Here is a 16445-nt window from a genome sequence, read left to right on the forward strand (position 1 = left end):
CATTTTCTGTACGCGTAGTTCTGAGTGTGAGTTTATTACTCCTAGCTATTACCGCATTCTTTAATACATTTTTAAACATATTAAGTTCAGTTAATAATGATAATAGACATTTTGTTTATTTCCCTGAAATAAAACTGTAGTGATTTAAAAAAATCATCTAATTTCAACGCATTTATGTATCAATTAAAATTTAGCGGTAAAAAGAAATGTACGATAATTTTCCAGGAAAATCGATAATTTTTTGGCCTAGATACGATAATTTCAGATTTTCGATCTGGCACCGCTGTTCTAGAGTAGAATCTCTTTACAGAGGCGCAGTGTTTTCCTGTAAGAAATTCGTAAGGTCTCTTGCAATCGCAAATCGTTATAATTAGTTTAATTTAACTGTTTATATATTAAAGATTAGCACTGTTTCAAAATGTATTTTAAAATATTTCATAAGTTCGTTTTATTGTTATCACTTGTGGCCATTTCGATTTCTCAAGGCGAAAGTGATTTTGCTTTATCGAGCCCAGGCTTAGGTGGTTATAAAATTGATGGTAAAGTAGTTCCCCCTGAAATAGCAAGCCAAGATTGGCTATCAAACACTCGAGTTTTAGTAAACGGAGGAGAGCACATTGGATTCCTAAAGTATGTAAAATGTCGTATTTTATCAACTTAACTTTGTGTAAACTGTTATTTCTCTATTTAAGGCATGATGGAACATTCGTTATTAATAATGTTTCACCGGGTTCTTATATTGTGGAAGTAGCAAATTCGAATTTCATGTTTGAACCAGCAAGGGTGGATGTTAACTCAAAAGGAAAGCTTAGAGCTCGTAAAGTCAATTTTGTCCAAAGCTCTTTGGTGCAACAAATTACTTATCCTCTAAAATTCAAAACTCGTGGCCCTTACAAGTATTTTCAAGTCAGAGAAACATGGAGAATCACTGATTTCCTTTTCAGCCCAATGGTATTTTTTATAATATAAATGTTATCATTCCAAACAATTGGTGTTTTTACAAAATATGGGAGGTCACGTGTAAATGTTTTTTCTACATCACTAGCTATAGAGTGTTGTGGTCTGAAACCCTGCGACGTCACCATTGTAATTTGCCTATTGATAAAAAACGGTAACTGTCATGGCGGCCACTATTAACACTATAGCTGTGATGTTACAAGTTTTCAAAATCGTATCAGACGACAACACTATAGCTATTGAGCATATACTGGAGTCAGTAAAGATTTGGAATTTAAAGTCCATGTGTGAAACTAGCGTGCCAATAAAGTACTTAAAAGCTTAAGCTTGTGATTAGGAGAAAAACATTTTATACTTTGAATTTTTTTATTGTTTTATTTTATTACCAAAATAATCTTGCACATGAAAATACCACAACATTTAGGGTCTAAAAACCAGGTAAATAAACCTGCTAGACCCAAACATATTGAGGTGGTCTCATGTGCAAAAAAAATGCAAATATAAGATTTAAAAATTTTTATATCTTGTTTTCTAGGTTCTTATGATGGTATTGCCTTTGCTTTTGATAATGGTTATTCCAAAATTGATGAATGCAGCAGATCCAGAAACTCAAAAAGCAAGAATTGCCAATTTTTAAAATTAAACTGATAAAGTTATAATTTAAAAGGTAATGTATTTAATTTATTATTTCAGGAAATGCAATCTATGCAAATGCCGAAATATGACATGCCTGAGCTATCAGAAATGATGACCTCACTTTTTACTGGTGGGAAAAAAGCACCAGCAGTAAAAGCCAAAAATCAAAAGAAAAGACAATAGTTAAATTTAGTATAATATTTATTCTATAATTTGTATATTTAAACTTCTACTTCTATTTGTTTTGCTGTTCATAGTGTATATTGTAAATAAAAACCTTATATAAAAACGGTTCACAATTCGAACGTTAACACTTTCACAATTAACAAATTAATAACAGGAAATCGCCCAGCTTGGCCCCATATTTCTCAGGCAAGCTGTGGCTAAAGAAATTGATACACGCTTTCAGAGTTCGGACATAATAGGAACTTTCAGCATGACATCACGCTGTACCTTTGACCCCATGCGTCATGTTGCCAAGTCACTATAGGCGCGTTTTGCGTCTTTCATAATGAACACCCAAAGAAAATTAGAAAGAGGAATAGATATAACACATCCGGTAATTTTATGACGCAGTCCTTCATATTGAAATATTGACCCGGTGTTTTTACACTTTCTATTCCTCTTCTATATTTTCTTTGATAAAATTATCTCTTTGTTTGAAAGCTGCTAGATGATAAACATTCGATTAATAATATTTCAAATTCAACAGACTTAGCTTACATCTACTTCTAATTCGAAATTCATTATTTTAACTACCAGACTATATAAAAAAAATTATTAAGTTAGTAAGCGTTATAACATTACCGGAAATGAGTAACCCTAACATTATGCCTTGATGAAATTTTTTCTCTTCCTTTCTCTAGTACCTTTGGAACGCCTCAGAAAGAAAACCTATTTCGACATTGATTAAACCAATTAAAGGAAACGGAAAATAAGACGAAAAATTATTTGGTATATCTTAAAATTAATTTTGCGCGTGAAAATACGACGCCATGTTAGCGTATAAAAGCAGGTAAATTTGCTTGCTCTACCTCACAGCGTAAAGTTACTGTCACGCGAAAAAACGTAATTTTGAAATCGGTCAATTGGTACCAACATAATTTTATTGGAGCAAACCTAGGCAAAAACTGCACTTAGACTTAATTCCTTTCCCCATTAATAAACCATTGGAACTCTCCCAAATCAAATTGTTACTGAAACAAAACTATTCTATATAAATTTCAAACATTATTTCGAATGATGTCTCCCTTATTTCCCCGACATTATTTTGCATGTTATAATTTTATGTTATGTTTGTTTCTGTATTTTGTTTCTCCGATTTGTAATTTATTTTGCCCGGAATTTTAAATTATTGTTACAATTGTATTAAAATTTTAATGCTTTTTCCCCGAATTGTATTATGTCATCCCTATGTATTATCCCTTTGATAATATCACTACCTACGTAGTGTTTATATGTACCTCAGTACCTGATTGCGGGTGTCTTGGGTATTAGCCTAGCCTAGCTTACTTACGGCACAACCTGTGATCAAAGATAATTATTTAAACTCGTACCCTAGATTCGAATACTGAGAGCTTTCCCATTGACGGTTTTGTTACGAAGCGTTTACCATTTTCCGGCACGTGACCTCAGAAGAATCGGGCTCCATCGGTTGTGGCACGGCCAACTTCGATCACGCGCTGTAGCGCTATATAGCGCGTGATCGAAGTTGGCCGTGGTTGCGGTAAGGCGCAAACCATGGAGCGAATTGTTTCTGAGTTCCGGCGGGAAGTGGGTAAACGCTATCGGCAACGCGCGAGAGAGTGATTTCGAATCTAGGGTACGAGTTTAAATTATCTTTGCTGTGATATTGGTGCAAAATTTCAAGGTCGTGTTTTTCAACCAAAGAAAATATAAACAAGGAATAGAAAATGTAGTTTCTACGATGAGTTAAAATTAAATCGACGTTTAAGCTTTTTTTTTGCGTGATTAATAATAATATTTGAATAGACAAGACTTACGTCATAGCATTACCGGAAGTGAGTTACCCAAATAAAAAAAATATATTCCTCTCTCTCTGTTTTCTTTGTTTGAACCGTAGGCTAGTGACGTCATTTAAAACCCGCAACGAGACCTTAAAGACACAGTCAACGCGACTGGTTTTCCGCGAAAAAGAGTAGGTAAGTTTTGAGTTAGTGCTTGTTTAGCTTTATTGATAATTTTGTTGTATATAAATGTGTTAAACATGGATGCATTTTGTTTTGAAAGCTATTACTTCGCGTTTTTATGGTTTTAGTAGAGTTTATTCCGTGTGAAGTGGCATTCTTAGATTGATTCGTTTACGAACGTTAGGGTTATCGTTTTTCTCTTTCTTCAGTGGAAGGATACAAAAAGCTTGGTTCGTCGTTCGCCTTTTGTTAGCGGCCAGTAGTGCGTCGTAGGCCAACTTACGTCTTTGCTCATGCGACGTCAGTAGGCTTACTCACTTCTTCGCTTCTAATGAAACTTTTGGGTTCGTGGGTCGCATTTTCATTAACGCCCAAAGCAGATTAAATTGAGGCAATCCAGCTTTAGTTTATTGTAGAAAGTATTGTCGTGTTTAAAATTTTAAATTCAAATTTATGTAAATTTTTTGTAAGGTTTAAATGAAAATGGCAACCAGTAATACCCTACTTTCGGAAACTTCAGGTAGGCCATTGCATATGTCTAAGCTTAGTAGGCATATTCTAACCTTGAAATTGTCGTTTTCAAAATGCAAACTTGTTTAATATTTCGACCTTTGCTGTGATTACTCTTTTGTTTTTAAACATTTTTGACTAAATTAATACGTTATATTTGGTCATTTGGTTGGACCATATATGGTGTAATTGTGGCTTATGCCATTGATTGACAATAAATTATAAAGCTAAGCCTAAATCGCCATAATCCAGAGCATTACAACAAAGCAACTGTGGTCTGATAAATTAATAAAACTCCTCATTTCCATTGAACAAAAATGTCGAAATATTACACCTTTTTAAAAAAAATAAAAAATTGTACTAATATTAAGTGACAATTGAAGTACACCACCTTATTGTAAGGGAAATGCGCATTTTAAGTATAAGCACTGTTTATGTTATGGAACTAATTCAAGAGGATATTACATTAAAAAAAATGGTGGTGCTGATATGATAGTTACCATTGACTTTATTTATCAGCTAAAATGTTTGTTATTGTTTACATTTCATTTGAATGAATATACAGTGGATTTTTATATGGGGTCGAAGCTGTAAAATTTAAGTTTGGGACTGAAAACCTAATTTAAAAAAAAGAACATTTGGAATTTGGTTCAAGACTTGAATGTTTGTCTAAATTTTGATTGCTTTCATCAAATAAGTTAGGGGGATATTTCACACCCACCGATAAATATCTTACGTGGGTTTTTTTTTGTGGAAAGATATGTTATCCCAATATGATATGGAAAAATTTGTTTGCTTTTGGAATTTTTTTAAACATGAAAACCAATGGGGTTTTAACCTCCTATTTGGTTTTGGTTTGATTTCCTATTTGGTGTTTTTTTATAGGGTTAAGTGGAAACAAACGTAGCAGAACTAGTGAAATGACCTCACCTGCTGCTGCATTTCAAAGTACGATTTAAAAAGCAGAACTTGTTTGTTAATTATTGCCCAGCCTGGATTGCGATAGTTTGCATAGGCTAACGCAGAACGATGTTGATACTAGGTTTGGCAGAACTAGCCCATAGAGAGTACCAAGCAGGCGACTACGAAAATGCTGAAAGGCATTGTATGCAATTATGGCGGCAAGACCCATCCAATACAGGAGTGCTGCTACTACTGAGCTCCATACACTTTCAGTGCAGGAAACTTGACAAGTAAGGAAATTTCCTCCATTTTATTAATTGTTATTTATTTATCCATTCTTTTTCACACTGGAGTTTTTTTTTTCTTTTAGATCAGCACATTTTAGCTCTTTAGCCATCAAACAGAATCCACTCCTAGCAGAAGCGTATTCAAATTTAGGAAATGTGTACAAAGAACGAGGACAATTGCAAGAAGCTCTTGAAAACTACAGACACGCTGTGAGATTAAAACCCGATTTTATCGATGGCTACATTAACTTGGCTGCCGCTTTAGTAGCAGCCGGAGATATGGAACAAGCTGTACAAGCTTATGTTTCAGCATTGCAGTACAATCCGGTATGTTTTTGAATTAATTTTTAATCATGCTCTCTACCTTTAAGGTATATTTGCTATTGTCTGTTTTTCTTTTTAGGATCTTTATTGCGTTAGAAGTGATCTTGGTAACTTATTAAAAGCCTTAGGACGACTCGATGAAGCGAAGGTATGACATATATTAGCCAAGAAATTACTTCTTCACAAGAAAAACTTGAAATACATTTCTTTCCTTTTGACACTTTTCTTTTGTATCTCCCGTCTTAAGATTTTCCTTTTTCTTTAAATACCTTTTGTTCTTAAAATTATCTTTAATTTTTATCCTTATCACGTTACACTTCCAAGCTTTTAGTGGCAAGATGCAACTTCTATTAAAAGTTTAGTTCTTTTTCAATCATTTGGAAACTGTGATGAAAAGGTCAAGTTTTCTCCTTAGCAATCTATTTTTCCTTGTGCTTGGAAAAAAATTTCAGTTTGCAACTGTGAGTGGCCTGCGTCTTCAGCGAAATAAGCGCAGAATATTATCAAGAAACATTTTTTGGTCAAAGTTTGTTTTCTAGATTCCATTTCAGTCAGTTTTAGATAAAATGGCAAAAACTTTTACTGAAACGTTTTCTTTATAATATTCAATTTGATTCAACTGCTGCGATGCGCCGTGTATAAAAGCTTTCTTGCGACATCTCTACGTAACTAGTCCAGAGATATTTCAGATGCGTTGGCGCAACGATAGTTTAAATGTTCAACCATTTTTTTTAGCTGAAAACAATGGTTAAACCTTTACACTATTATCAGAAGTAAAATGGCATAGAACCATTTTACAAATGTTGAATTTAAGAGCGTGTTCGCAGCGTTGCGCTAGCGTTTTCTTTTTTATTAATTAGTGGGAAAATTTGACTTTTTTGTAAATCACAGCTGTTGTTATTCAGATTTTATAGCTAGTGGTTTTTAATTAAATTAAGCCTAATCACTGCTTAAAACAGCCTCTAAAAGCTACTTCTTAATTTTTTCCTTATTGTTATATTTCTTATATACGTTTAAAATTAAATTTGATTGTTAAAGATAACTAGATTTATTTACGGTAAATGTTAGTTTTTTTAACTCTAAATATCTTTGACATGATTGCGTTTCTTACACATAGCGGCACTCTCGCAGAAAAAGAATTTTGTATAAAAAATTTGATATACCATTTTTTTCGAAAATTAAGTCTAATATTCTTGAAATTTGCGATATTGTTGATTTCAGATCCAAATTGATTCTTATCCATGTTCCTACTTTTTCTAACACCCAACCCTTACCACTCCAATTTACCCAAAAAATTTATTTCCGGAAGAAAAATCATCAATTTAAAAACACATCTTACTAATGAAAACTTTTTCTTTTCCTCGAAGCTTTTTTTGTAGTTTTCTATTTAAAGAGTATGTGTAGGGCATACAGTTATGTATGTTACGTTCGCCATCGTTGGATTATGACTCAAAACTCTTCTATCTGGCTATTTAGAAGTCAAAGTGCGTCTACTTGATGGAAAGATCGTCAGTCTTCTTACCCCCGCTCTGTGTCTCTCTGTCCTGTGGCAAGCCGTGGTAATAAACAGCGGTAAATTAATAACGCCTGAAATTATAAATCAATATTAGGGTGCGAGAGCCAAGTTGACCCAAAAAATGGGGAAGAAATTGCTGCGTCTAGCTTGTTAGGATAGTTTGTCTAGTTCTAAATTTTCTTAGCAAAGTTTACGTAACCTAGGTGGTTTTCAAATATATGATAAGGTAAAGTTATAGTGCGTCCTTTGGTATTGCTTCCTTTTCTGATTCATTCTAACCTTAATTTAGTCACTGTTTTCTATGTTGCTTTTGTTTCATCGCCATACTCGCATGTTTCGTTTAAAAATAGGATGTTAACTTTTGTTTATCAATTTTTTACCTTTTAATTTGAAAAGTAACTCTTCTTTTGGTTTTTTTACGTATTTGAGGAAGCTTTTGTTAAATTTGCTATTGATCGGTTTTTATATATATTCTATCACCATTTCTTATTTCATGAATTCAAGGGACGTAATATAACTAAGGGGTGTGGAGCTAGGAGCTAGAATCCTGTTTCTATATATGGAGATACAAATTTAAAACAAAAATGTTTCTTCTCAGCTTTAAATAATTGAAAAAGTAAAGCTAAGTTATCCTAGAATCGGCCCCTGAAAGTAGTAGGACTTTGGAAATAATGGACTTAATCCGTAAGTTACTTTTCTGAAGCTTGTAAAGTGAACTTCCTTAGGATTTTTACCCTGCTGTGCTCAAATCGCGTGCGCTGTGGCGATGCGCTGGCTTTGCGGCTTTGGCGAAATTAAAAAGTCTAGTTCACAAGCCCTAAAAGTTCTATATATTTCACTATTCATGGACTTGTTAACTAGAACTTAGCGCTGCGAATGTTTAGCGAACATTGGTTGCTGCGATTTGCGGTTATTTTTTGTTTCCAGCGCACATGGAAGCAAAAAAATAACATATTGCTATTTGTTTTTATAAAAAAAATATAATTTCTTAATGAACATTTTATTTTGAACTAATATTTAAATTTTATTTCTTCCTTTCCCCTTTCTTTGTAACTTTGTTACAATCATTTCCCCCTTTACCCTGATAAACACTAAAATTGAAAAAGGCGTGCTATTTAAAAGCGATTGAGACTTGTCCATCATTTGCGGTCGCATGGAGCAACTTGGGATGTGTTTTCAATGCCCAGGGAGAAATATGGCTCGCTATACATCATTTCGAAAAGGTGATGACCCTCTGTTACCACTAATTATTTAATTGGATTACAATTTCATCTTCTGAAAATATTTAGGCTGTGGCGTTGGACCCCAACTTCTTAGATGCTTACATTAACTTAGGAAATGTTTTAAAAGAAGCTAGAATATTTGACAGAGCTGTTGCTGCATACTTAAGAGCTTTAAATTTAAGTCCGAGCAATGCGGTAGTTCATGGAAACTTGGCGTGTGTCTACTATGAACAAGGGTGCGTTATTCTACATTTTAACCATGCTTTTACACCTCATTGCTGACTGCAATTTTTCTCCTTAGTCTTATTGATCTAGCCATTGACACGTATCGAAGAGCGATTGAACTTCAGCCCAATTTTCCTGACGCATACTGTAATCTTGCAAATGCTCTTAAAGAAAAGGGGCAAGTTCCTGATGCTGAAGAGTGTTACAATACAGCACTTAGGCTTTGCCCTACCCACGCTGATTCTTTAAACAACCTCGCAAACATAAAAAGGGAACAAGGTTTCATCGAAGACGCAACCAAGCTATACCTCAAAGCTTTAGAAGTAGTTATCATTTTAATATCTCCTGTTTTGGCAAATTAGATCCAAAGTTTACAATTTGTTTTATTGCAGGTTTTTCCAGAATTTGCCGCTGCACATTCTAACCTCGCTAGTGTATTGCAGCAGCAAGGAAAACTCAATGAAGCCTTACTACATTACAAAGAGGCAATTCGTATCTCTCCCACGTTTGCCGATGCTTATTCGAATATGGGTAACACTCTTAAAGAAATGGGAGACATTCAGGGTGCTCTTCAGTGTTACAGCCGGGCTATTCAAATTAATCCGGCTTTCGCTGATGCTCATAGTAATTTGGCATCAATTCACAAAGACTCTGGAAACATACCCGAAGCTATATCTTCTTATCGAACAGCTTTGAAACTTAAACCAGAATTTCCAGATGCTTATTGCAATTTGGCACATTGTCTTCAGGTACACCCTTCCCCCCCCCTATAGTTCAATGTTCCATTTGGGTTTACTTTTTTTTTATCTTGTAGATTGTTTGTGATTGGACAGATTACGAAAATCGAATGAAACGCCTTGTGGCTATTGTTGCTGACCAACTTGATAAAAATCGTCTTCCCTCGGTTCATCCTCATCACAGCATGTTGTACCCCTTATCTCATAATTTTAGGAAGTCCATTGCAGCCAGACACGCAAATTTATGTTTAGAAAAAGTAAAAGTTTGAGATTTTGACTTATCTTTTTATTGCGAATTAATGAAATTTTTATCCAGATTCAAGTGCTTCACAAATCACCTTACAGTTATATGAGAGATCTGAAGTTGAGCAATGGGAAATTGCGTATTGGCTATGTTAGTTCTGATTTTGGCAATCACCCCACGTCTCACTTAATGCAAAGCGTTCCTGGTATGCACCAACGAGATAAAGTTGAGGTCTTTTGTTACGCTCTCAGTCCAGATGATGGAACGACATTTAGATCCAAAATTGCATCAGAGTCTGATCACTTTGTTGACCTTTCCCAAATTCCTTGCAATGGTAAAGCAGCCGATAAGATACACAAGGATGGTATTCATGTGCTAATCAATATGAATGGGTACACTAAAGGCGCTCGAAATGAAATTTTTGCACTACGCCCGGCACCTATTCAAGTGAATATTCCGATTGGAAATTGTGCTTTTAGGAAATAGGGTTAAATATTTTACTTTTATAGGTGATGTGGCTCGGTTACCCAGGAACAAGTGGAGCACCGTTTATGGATTATATAATTACGGACGCAGTTACCTCTCCAGTCCAACTAGCTTCACAGTATTCGGAAAAACTTGCTTACATGCCAGATACTTTCTTTATTGGCGACCATAAACAAATGTTTCCACATCTAATGGAACGTGCTATTATTGAATCAAAAGACAACCCAAACAAAAACATGGATCTTGCTGATAATGTCAGTATTGTTAATGCCACTGATCTTTCTCCTATCATAGAGAAGGCCGAAGTTAAAGTAACAGTTGAGTGAAATTTTATTTATCAAAATTAAACAAGCTACATTTCAAGCTTAGCAACAAATAATATTTTTTAGAAAATTCGTGAAGTTGCAGTAGCAACAACATCAGAATCGAAAGCGGAGAAAGTAGAAGTTGTTAAAACAGTTATAGAGTTACCCACCACTAGTCAAGTTCAAGCCATGATAAGTACGGGACAAGTTCAAACTTCTGTCAATGGTGTAGTAGTTCAAAATGGCTTGGCTACGACGCAAATTAACAACAAGGCTGCGACTGGAGAAGAGGCTCCCAAAAATATTCTCGTCACATCTAGGCAACAGTATGGCCTTCCTGAAGATGCAATTGTCTATTGCAACTTCAACCAACTTTATAAAATCGATCCAGCTACGCTGCAAACGTGGGCCAATGTAAGATTGCTCGCAAACTTTAATTTCTTTCCAGTTAGTTATAATGGAACTTTTTGCTTGTATTAGATATTAAACAGAGTACCAAACAGTGTCCTTTGGCTTCTAAGGTTTCCCGCAGTTGGTGAAGCAAATGTTTTAGCATCTGCTTTACAACTAGGAGTACCACCGGGTCGAATTATTTTCTCAAATGTTGCTGCGAAAGAAGAACACGTTAGACGTGGACAACTTGCTGATTTGTGTTTGGATACTCCTCTATGTAATGGTCATACAACAGGAATGGATGTTCTTTGGGCTGGAACACCGATGATTACCCTACCAGGAGAAACATTAGCCTCACGAGTGGCTTCATCTCAATTAACTTGCCTGGGTGTTCCTGATTTGATCACTAGTTCCAGGCAAGAGTATGAAGAGGTCGCAGTTCGATTAGGAACTGACCGAGAATAGTGAGTATCTTTTATTCTTTTGTTAAATGTGTGTTTGGACAGTAAGTAAAGTACCGTATTGATATGCCAAGAAATTAAGTCATAACTAACACCAATATACTTAAGTGTATTTAATGTTTAAAAATGCACTAAAATTCAGCCCTTGCATACAATTTTGTTCTATTTTCATTTATAGAACAAAAATCATGTAAAAATATTTAAATAAAAACAAATTTTCTTTATCTTTTTACAGCCTGAAAGCTATTAGAGGAAAAGTATGGTGCAATCGCGCTGACAGTAATCTCTTTAATGTCAAAACCTACACTTCAAATTTGGAGAAATTGTTCTACAAAATGTGGCAAAGGCATGAAAATGGGGAAAAACCCAACCACATCACCAACTGGCCCTAAGAAAATCCCCTCTATGAAAAACAAGAAAAAACTTAGTTCCTCCACTTATCTCCCCAATTTTAAATTCCTTTATCCAGAAAAATGATATTTGTTAGATATTTCCTTAGATTTAGGAACTTCAATATCGAAATTTTCATAGTTGCATTAAATTTTTTTTATTCGTCTTGAAAAGAGAAACCAAAAGGGTGTACTGTTTCGTGTTTTAATTGTGTGTGAAAGGCGCGAGTGTTTCAATTTATTTCTTGTCATTTAGGCATACTTATATATTCACCAAAATTTTCTAAACGTATAAACCTGACAAAAACTGTACAGTTTATTAGTTACAAAATTCTTTCATTTCTATTTTCAAATTGTATTCTTCATAAATATTTCTTTATTAAACGCATCTGATCCTTTGCCTCACGTTTCTTAAATAAATTAAGACTACCTATTTTATCAAGCAAACTTTGCTCAGACCTATGAAGAAATAAATGATTAAAGCAAATTTAATTTTGAAGATACAAAATATTTTTACTTTTCTTTATCAAACTGCCCATTTTCTTGAGCCTCTGAAGTAATAATGTGCGTTAGTTCTATACCAAATATAAGTTACTGTAGAGTTTGTTACCTTTCAAATAGGCAATAAAATCTTTGCGCAACTGAATTTTTAAAGCAACAGGCTTATTTAATTCATCTTCTATTTTAAGTTGTTTTTTGCATGCTTCTTTTATGCTCAAACCAAACCATTCAGCCTCTTCTTCCTTAAATTTTAGAATACAAATATTAACGAATTTTAAAAGGCCAATGATTGTCTTACGGGAATAATACAATCTCCATATTTTTTTAAGATTTGTTCTTGTTTTTCAGGATTATCCTTGTAAAAATCCCTCCTAACTAAAGCTAGTAACATCTTACGCCTTAAATCAAGTGCTAGTTGCGACTTTAAATTTCGTACAGGAGTCTAGAAGTATAAGAAAGACCATTTTGTTTATTTGATAATTTTTGCGTAAGAAATAGTAAGTAAATGTATATTACCCGCAGTATATAATTGTCAAAGCCATAATATTCATCAATTATATTTAAAGTTCTTTGAGTAACAACTACTGATAAATATTTATCAAATATTTCACTATAAACTACTTTCTTATGTAAAGTTGGAATCCAAAATGTTGGAACCCTGTAGATGAAAATTCATTGTAAATTTTGGAATTTTTAATTAACAACATATACCTTCGGTATGAACCAGGTTTTCTAAATCCTTTAATAATTTCCTCTCCACCCCATATCCCTTGATCCATCACTGGGACTTTCATTGTGGGAATTGGTACATTTTGTACCCGAAAACTATAAAAAAAATTGATAGACAACAGAGTAGTATTATAGGTTAAGTATAATCATTTACATTTGACCATTTTCAGGATTTTTCTTAAAATTAACTGTTTTCGGTGTATAATGCACAGGCATTGATTCCTTGGTCAGATCAATTCTAAATTTTTTGTAGTGTTCAGGTAGACGCGAAAGAGTACCCATTTTCCAACGTAGTGGCATTTTCTGCAAGTAAAACAACAACAGTTGAAAGGCATTTTAGAAATAAAATAACGGAAGTATTTAGGTTCAATTATTTTGAAACAATAGCCTTTGTTTTTAATAATTTCATACATTTCAAAAAACTGTTTATACTTAGAAATAGCTATCATTAATTTGCCCATTTAAATAATTTTTAAATTTATTATAGGAATGAGGAAAATGATTTTGTATTGGCTAACTTCCAAAAAGTAACTTTTTCCTTAAAACCTGTTTTTCGTTGAAATTAAATATTGCTTAAAAATGTAAATAGCTACTAGTGTGCCTATAAAAGCGAGGAAAGCTAGTTATATCATCTAAAAATGGCTTGGTCAGCGGCTTTGGTAGCTGTGTTTTGGGCAACCAGTTTAATTGATTTAGGTTATAGTCAGAATGTTGCAAGTAGAAATTGCAATACGTCTGGGTCAAATATATCTGATATTTACAACTTTCAAGTTAAAGATGACAATGGGGAATTAGTATCTTTAGAAAAGTACCGTGGGCAGGTTTTGTTGATAGTTAACGTGGCTACCTACTGAGGTTTAGCCGGTCAATATCATCAACTGAATGCGATTAAAGACCAGTATGCCAATCTTGAGATATTGGCCTTTCCTTGTGCCCAGTTTCTAAATGTAAGTTTGATTTAATTTTTTCAAATGTTTGCGTATTGATTGTGAAATTTCATTTACAATTACAGTTGGAGCCGGGTAGTCTGGTGGAAATAAAAAATTCTCTAAAACACGTGAAACCTGGCAATGGATTTGAGACTAATTTCCCTTTATTTTCAAAGGTGGAAGTTAATGGGGCAAATGAAGAACCATTGTTTACATTTTTAAAAGTAAAGGTGCATGGTTTAATATTTTTACATTAATTTTAATTGAATGAATGTTTTAGGAAGCGTGTCCCTCCACCAGAGATGTGTTTTCTAAAAAGGAATATCTTTTATATTCACCGTACAAAAACAGTGATATTAGATGGAATTGGGAAAAGTTTTTAGTGGATAAGATTGGAAGGCCAGTTGCAAGATACGATCCTCGCACCGAGCCCAATGATTTTAAAAATGACTTGGACCGGTATCTCAGGCAAACAGTTTAGTTATTTTAATGGCAACCATTAAAACACTTCGAATGATATTCAAGTTATAAATTACAAATTAATGTAACTAACTTGGATTGAAGCTGTAGCTAATAATTTAGGGTTTAATGATTTGGTCGCATTCAGCAAATCTGCAAGCCTTAAATTTAGTTAAAAAGGAAGTGTTTTACGCTGGGAGCTTGTACAATATACTAAACATGCATTGTTTTTTTGCGAAGAAAACTGAAATCTAAATTTACAAAGAATTTACCTGTTACCGCGTACTTATAATTATTCAAATATCACAATAATCACATAAAATTGTAATCGAGCAATAGATGGCGGATGCTTCGTTTAAAAAAATAATAAAGATATAAGTGGTTTCTTTTCGCCTGTTCTCGGACTAAAAGTGTACACTTTTTACCGTAAAAAGTTTTATTTGCCGGTTCCGGGGATGAGAATTACTCCGGCCAACAAACTATTCGCTTGTTCCGGAGTATTTGGGCTACTCATTTTACTCATTCTGAAAATTAGGTGTATAGGAGTAACTCGGATTTGGGTATCTGCTAGCCAGAATTTATATGTTAAAAACTATTCGCCACCACAGAATAGGAGTAAAATGACGTCATAGCCTTACTCTTCTTACCCTACTCTTAATCCCGGAACAAGCGAAAAGAAACCACCTATAATAGTATCATTTCGTAGTAGCAGGAGTGTATTACCCATATTTACAATATTATTTCGTTTACTAATTTTTATATAGTCAAAAATAAAATAACATCATTTATTCGTAACATGTAAAATTATTTTTTCTCCGTGGAAACGTGAATAAACAAAATTTTTTGATAAAGCTCTAGTTTTCTTTCGCTACTTTAAAAAATAGTCCAACCGAAATATATCGCAACGCTTTCGGCGGATATCGAAATCATTGGGAGAAGGAGTATAAGTAGACGCTATTATCTGTCAAACCAGAGAGAATTTAGAGCAAGAAGTATCCTTCTTGCTTGGATTAAGAATATGCTTACTAGCACTCCGATTTTTTACTCTCATAGTTCGCACCTACGCAGGGCCAGGACAAACGGATTTACATATAATTTATTTACTTATTAATTTCACAATCCACCCCCTCCCTTTAATTAATTTCTAGGTGCGCCACTGCCAAGCATTACCTAGCAACGACAGGTTAAGAGGTGAAATTAATTAAGTTTATACAGTTACGAAGTTAAACACGTATTTTAATCGAATAGCTTGCACCTACGTTTCCATTTTATCCTTCCTTCCGACTTTTCTCCCTTTTAAAGGGAATATAACCTTCAGTATTTCTGTCGGCCCCAAAGAGTTATAATATTGGCCGCTCTTACAAATGGCTATTATAATTCTGGCACTGCTTAGTGGTTTATTGTGGGGATCATCCCTAAAATTGTTGGGTTTTTTCATAAAGAACGCGTTGGAGGTTATATTCCCTTTAAGTGGCGATCTAAAATGTCTTGACGAAAGCGATAGTAAGCATATTCTTAATCCAAGATGGCACCCTAGCTTCGGCACTACAGCGCCACCTAGACCTGTTTCGGTCGCCAATAGTTTATTCCTCGCTTGCAAGCAAGTCATCGTTTTATTATTTATAATTGGATTAAGACTCTACCAAGCCATATAAGTGTTATCTCTTTTGGTGTTTCTAAGTTCTTAGCTACTTCGCGTACCATTTCTTTAGTTAAAATCGGAACAATTTGTCTTCGGGTATACGTTTTCGTAATGAGTCAATCGAGCCATTTTTCTACGGTGGGCGAATTACAGTCCGGTATCCGAACCACTTTGGAACCGATAAAAGATGGCTGGAGTATGGATCCCAAAGAAAGAGCCTTCTTGGAGGCGTCAGAGAGGGGTGACAAACACACTATCATGCGATGTCTTCAACCACCGAATCCGGTCAATGTCAACTGTACCGACATGTTGGGTCGTAGGTAGGTTACACCGGCACGAGGTATTAATTCGGAAGCGAATAAAATTATTGAGAAGAATAACATCTTATTTCGTAGTGCTATTCAAATAGCCGTAGATAACGAAAATGTGGAAATCGTTG

General features: G+C 34.4%; 4 protein-coding genes across 11 annotated transcripts; 3 read left to right on the forward strand and 1 right to left on the reverse strand.

Moving 5' to 3' along the window:
- Nucleotides 1–287: 287 nt before the first annotated feature.
- On the forward strand, nt 288–1882 carry EMC7 (ER membrane protein complex subunit 7). The gene is made up of 4 exons (XM_090174923.1): nt 288–630; nt 693–951; nt 1493–1573; nt 1651–1882. The coding sequence occupies exons 1-4, from the start codon at nt 419–421 to the stop codon at nt 1774–1776; spliced, it is 678 nt and encodes a 225-aa protein (XP_090031049.1). The 5' UTR covers nt 288–418; the 3' UTR covers nt 1777–1882.
- Nucleotides 1883–3693: 1811 nt separating this feature from the next.
- On the forward strand, nt 3694–11761 carry sxc (O-linked N-acetylglucosamine (GlcNAc) transferase sxc). 6 transcript variants are annotated; one of them, XM_090175427.1, is made up of 16 exons: nt 3695–3755; nt 4215–4263; nt 5139–5201; nt 5296–5446; nt 5527–5770; nt 5847–5915; nt 8390–8506; nt 8573–8742; nt 8808–9054; nt 9124–9480; nt 9546–9725; nt 9785–10159; nt 10222–10515; nt 10588–10917; nt 10984–11360; nt 11593–11761. In XM_090175427.1, exons 2-16 carry the CDS (start codon nt 4221–4223, stop codon nt 11747–11749), a joined length of 3174 nt encoding a protein of 1057 aa, XP_090031553.1. In that variant the 5' UTR covers nt 3695–3755; nt 4215–4220; the 3' UTR covers nt 11750–11761. The 6 variants fall into 6 exon arrangements, with proteins under 6 accessions (XP_090031556.1, XP_090031553.1, XP_090031554.1 ...); XM_090175428.1 differs by having other exon boundaries at nt 3711–3751; XM_090175429.1 differs by lacking the exon at nt 3695–3755 and adding an exon at nt 3959–3973.
- A 187-nt stretch (nt 11762–11948) lies between these two features.
- Nucleotides 11949–15645, reverse strand: mRpL28 (mitochondrial ribosomal protein L28). 3 transcript variants are annotated; one of them, XM_090175434.1, is made up of 8 exons: nt 15624–15645; nt 13131–13279; nt 12959–13072; nt 12764–12905; nt 12546–12689; nt 12357–12489; nt 12264–12297; nt 11949–12205 (listed from the first exon to the last, which is right to left on the reverse strand). In XM_090175434.1, exons 2-8 carry the CDS (start codon nt 13274–13276, stop codon nt 12109–12111), a joined length of 810 nt encoding a protein of 269 aa, XP_090031560.1. In that variant the 5' UTR covers nt 13277–13279; nt 15624–15645; the 3' UTR covers nt 11949–12108. The 3 variants fall into 3 exon arrangements, with proteins under 3 accessions (XP_090031560.1, XP_090031558.1, XP_090031559.1); XM_090175432.1 differs by lacking the exon at nt 15624–15645 and adding an exon at nt 14637–14730; XM_090175433.1 differs by lacking the exon at nt 15624–15645 and adding an exon at nt 14459–14601.
- LOC149945373 (glutathione peroxidase-like) lies at nt 13615–15178 on the forward strand. The gene is made up of 4 exons (XM_090176542.1): nt 13615–13789; nt 13838–13923; nt 13989–14129; nt 14186–15178. Exons 1-4 carry the CDS (start codon nt 13615–13617, stop codon nt 14384–14386), a joined length of 603 nt encoding a protein of 200 aa, XP_090032668.1. The 3' UTR covers nt 14387–15178.
- Nucleotides 15646–16445: the final 800 nt, after the last annotated feature.

Source organism: Leiobunum rupestre, chromosome 5 (assembly GCF_980474605.1).
Source record: "Leiobunum rupestre chromosome 5, qqLeiRupe1.1.hap1, whole genome shotgun sequence".
Classification (NCBI taxonomy): domain Eukaryota; kingdom Metazoa; phylum Arthropoda; class Arachnida; order Opiliones; family Sclerosomatidae; genus Leiobunum; species Leiobunum rupestre.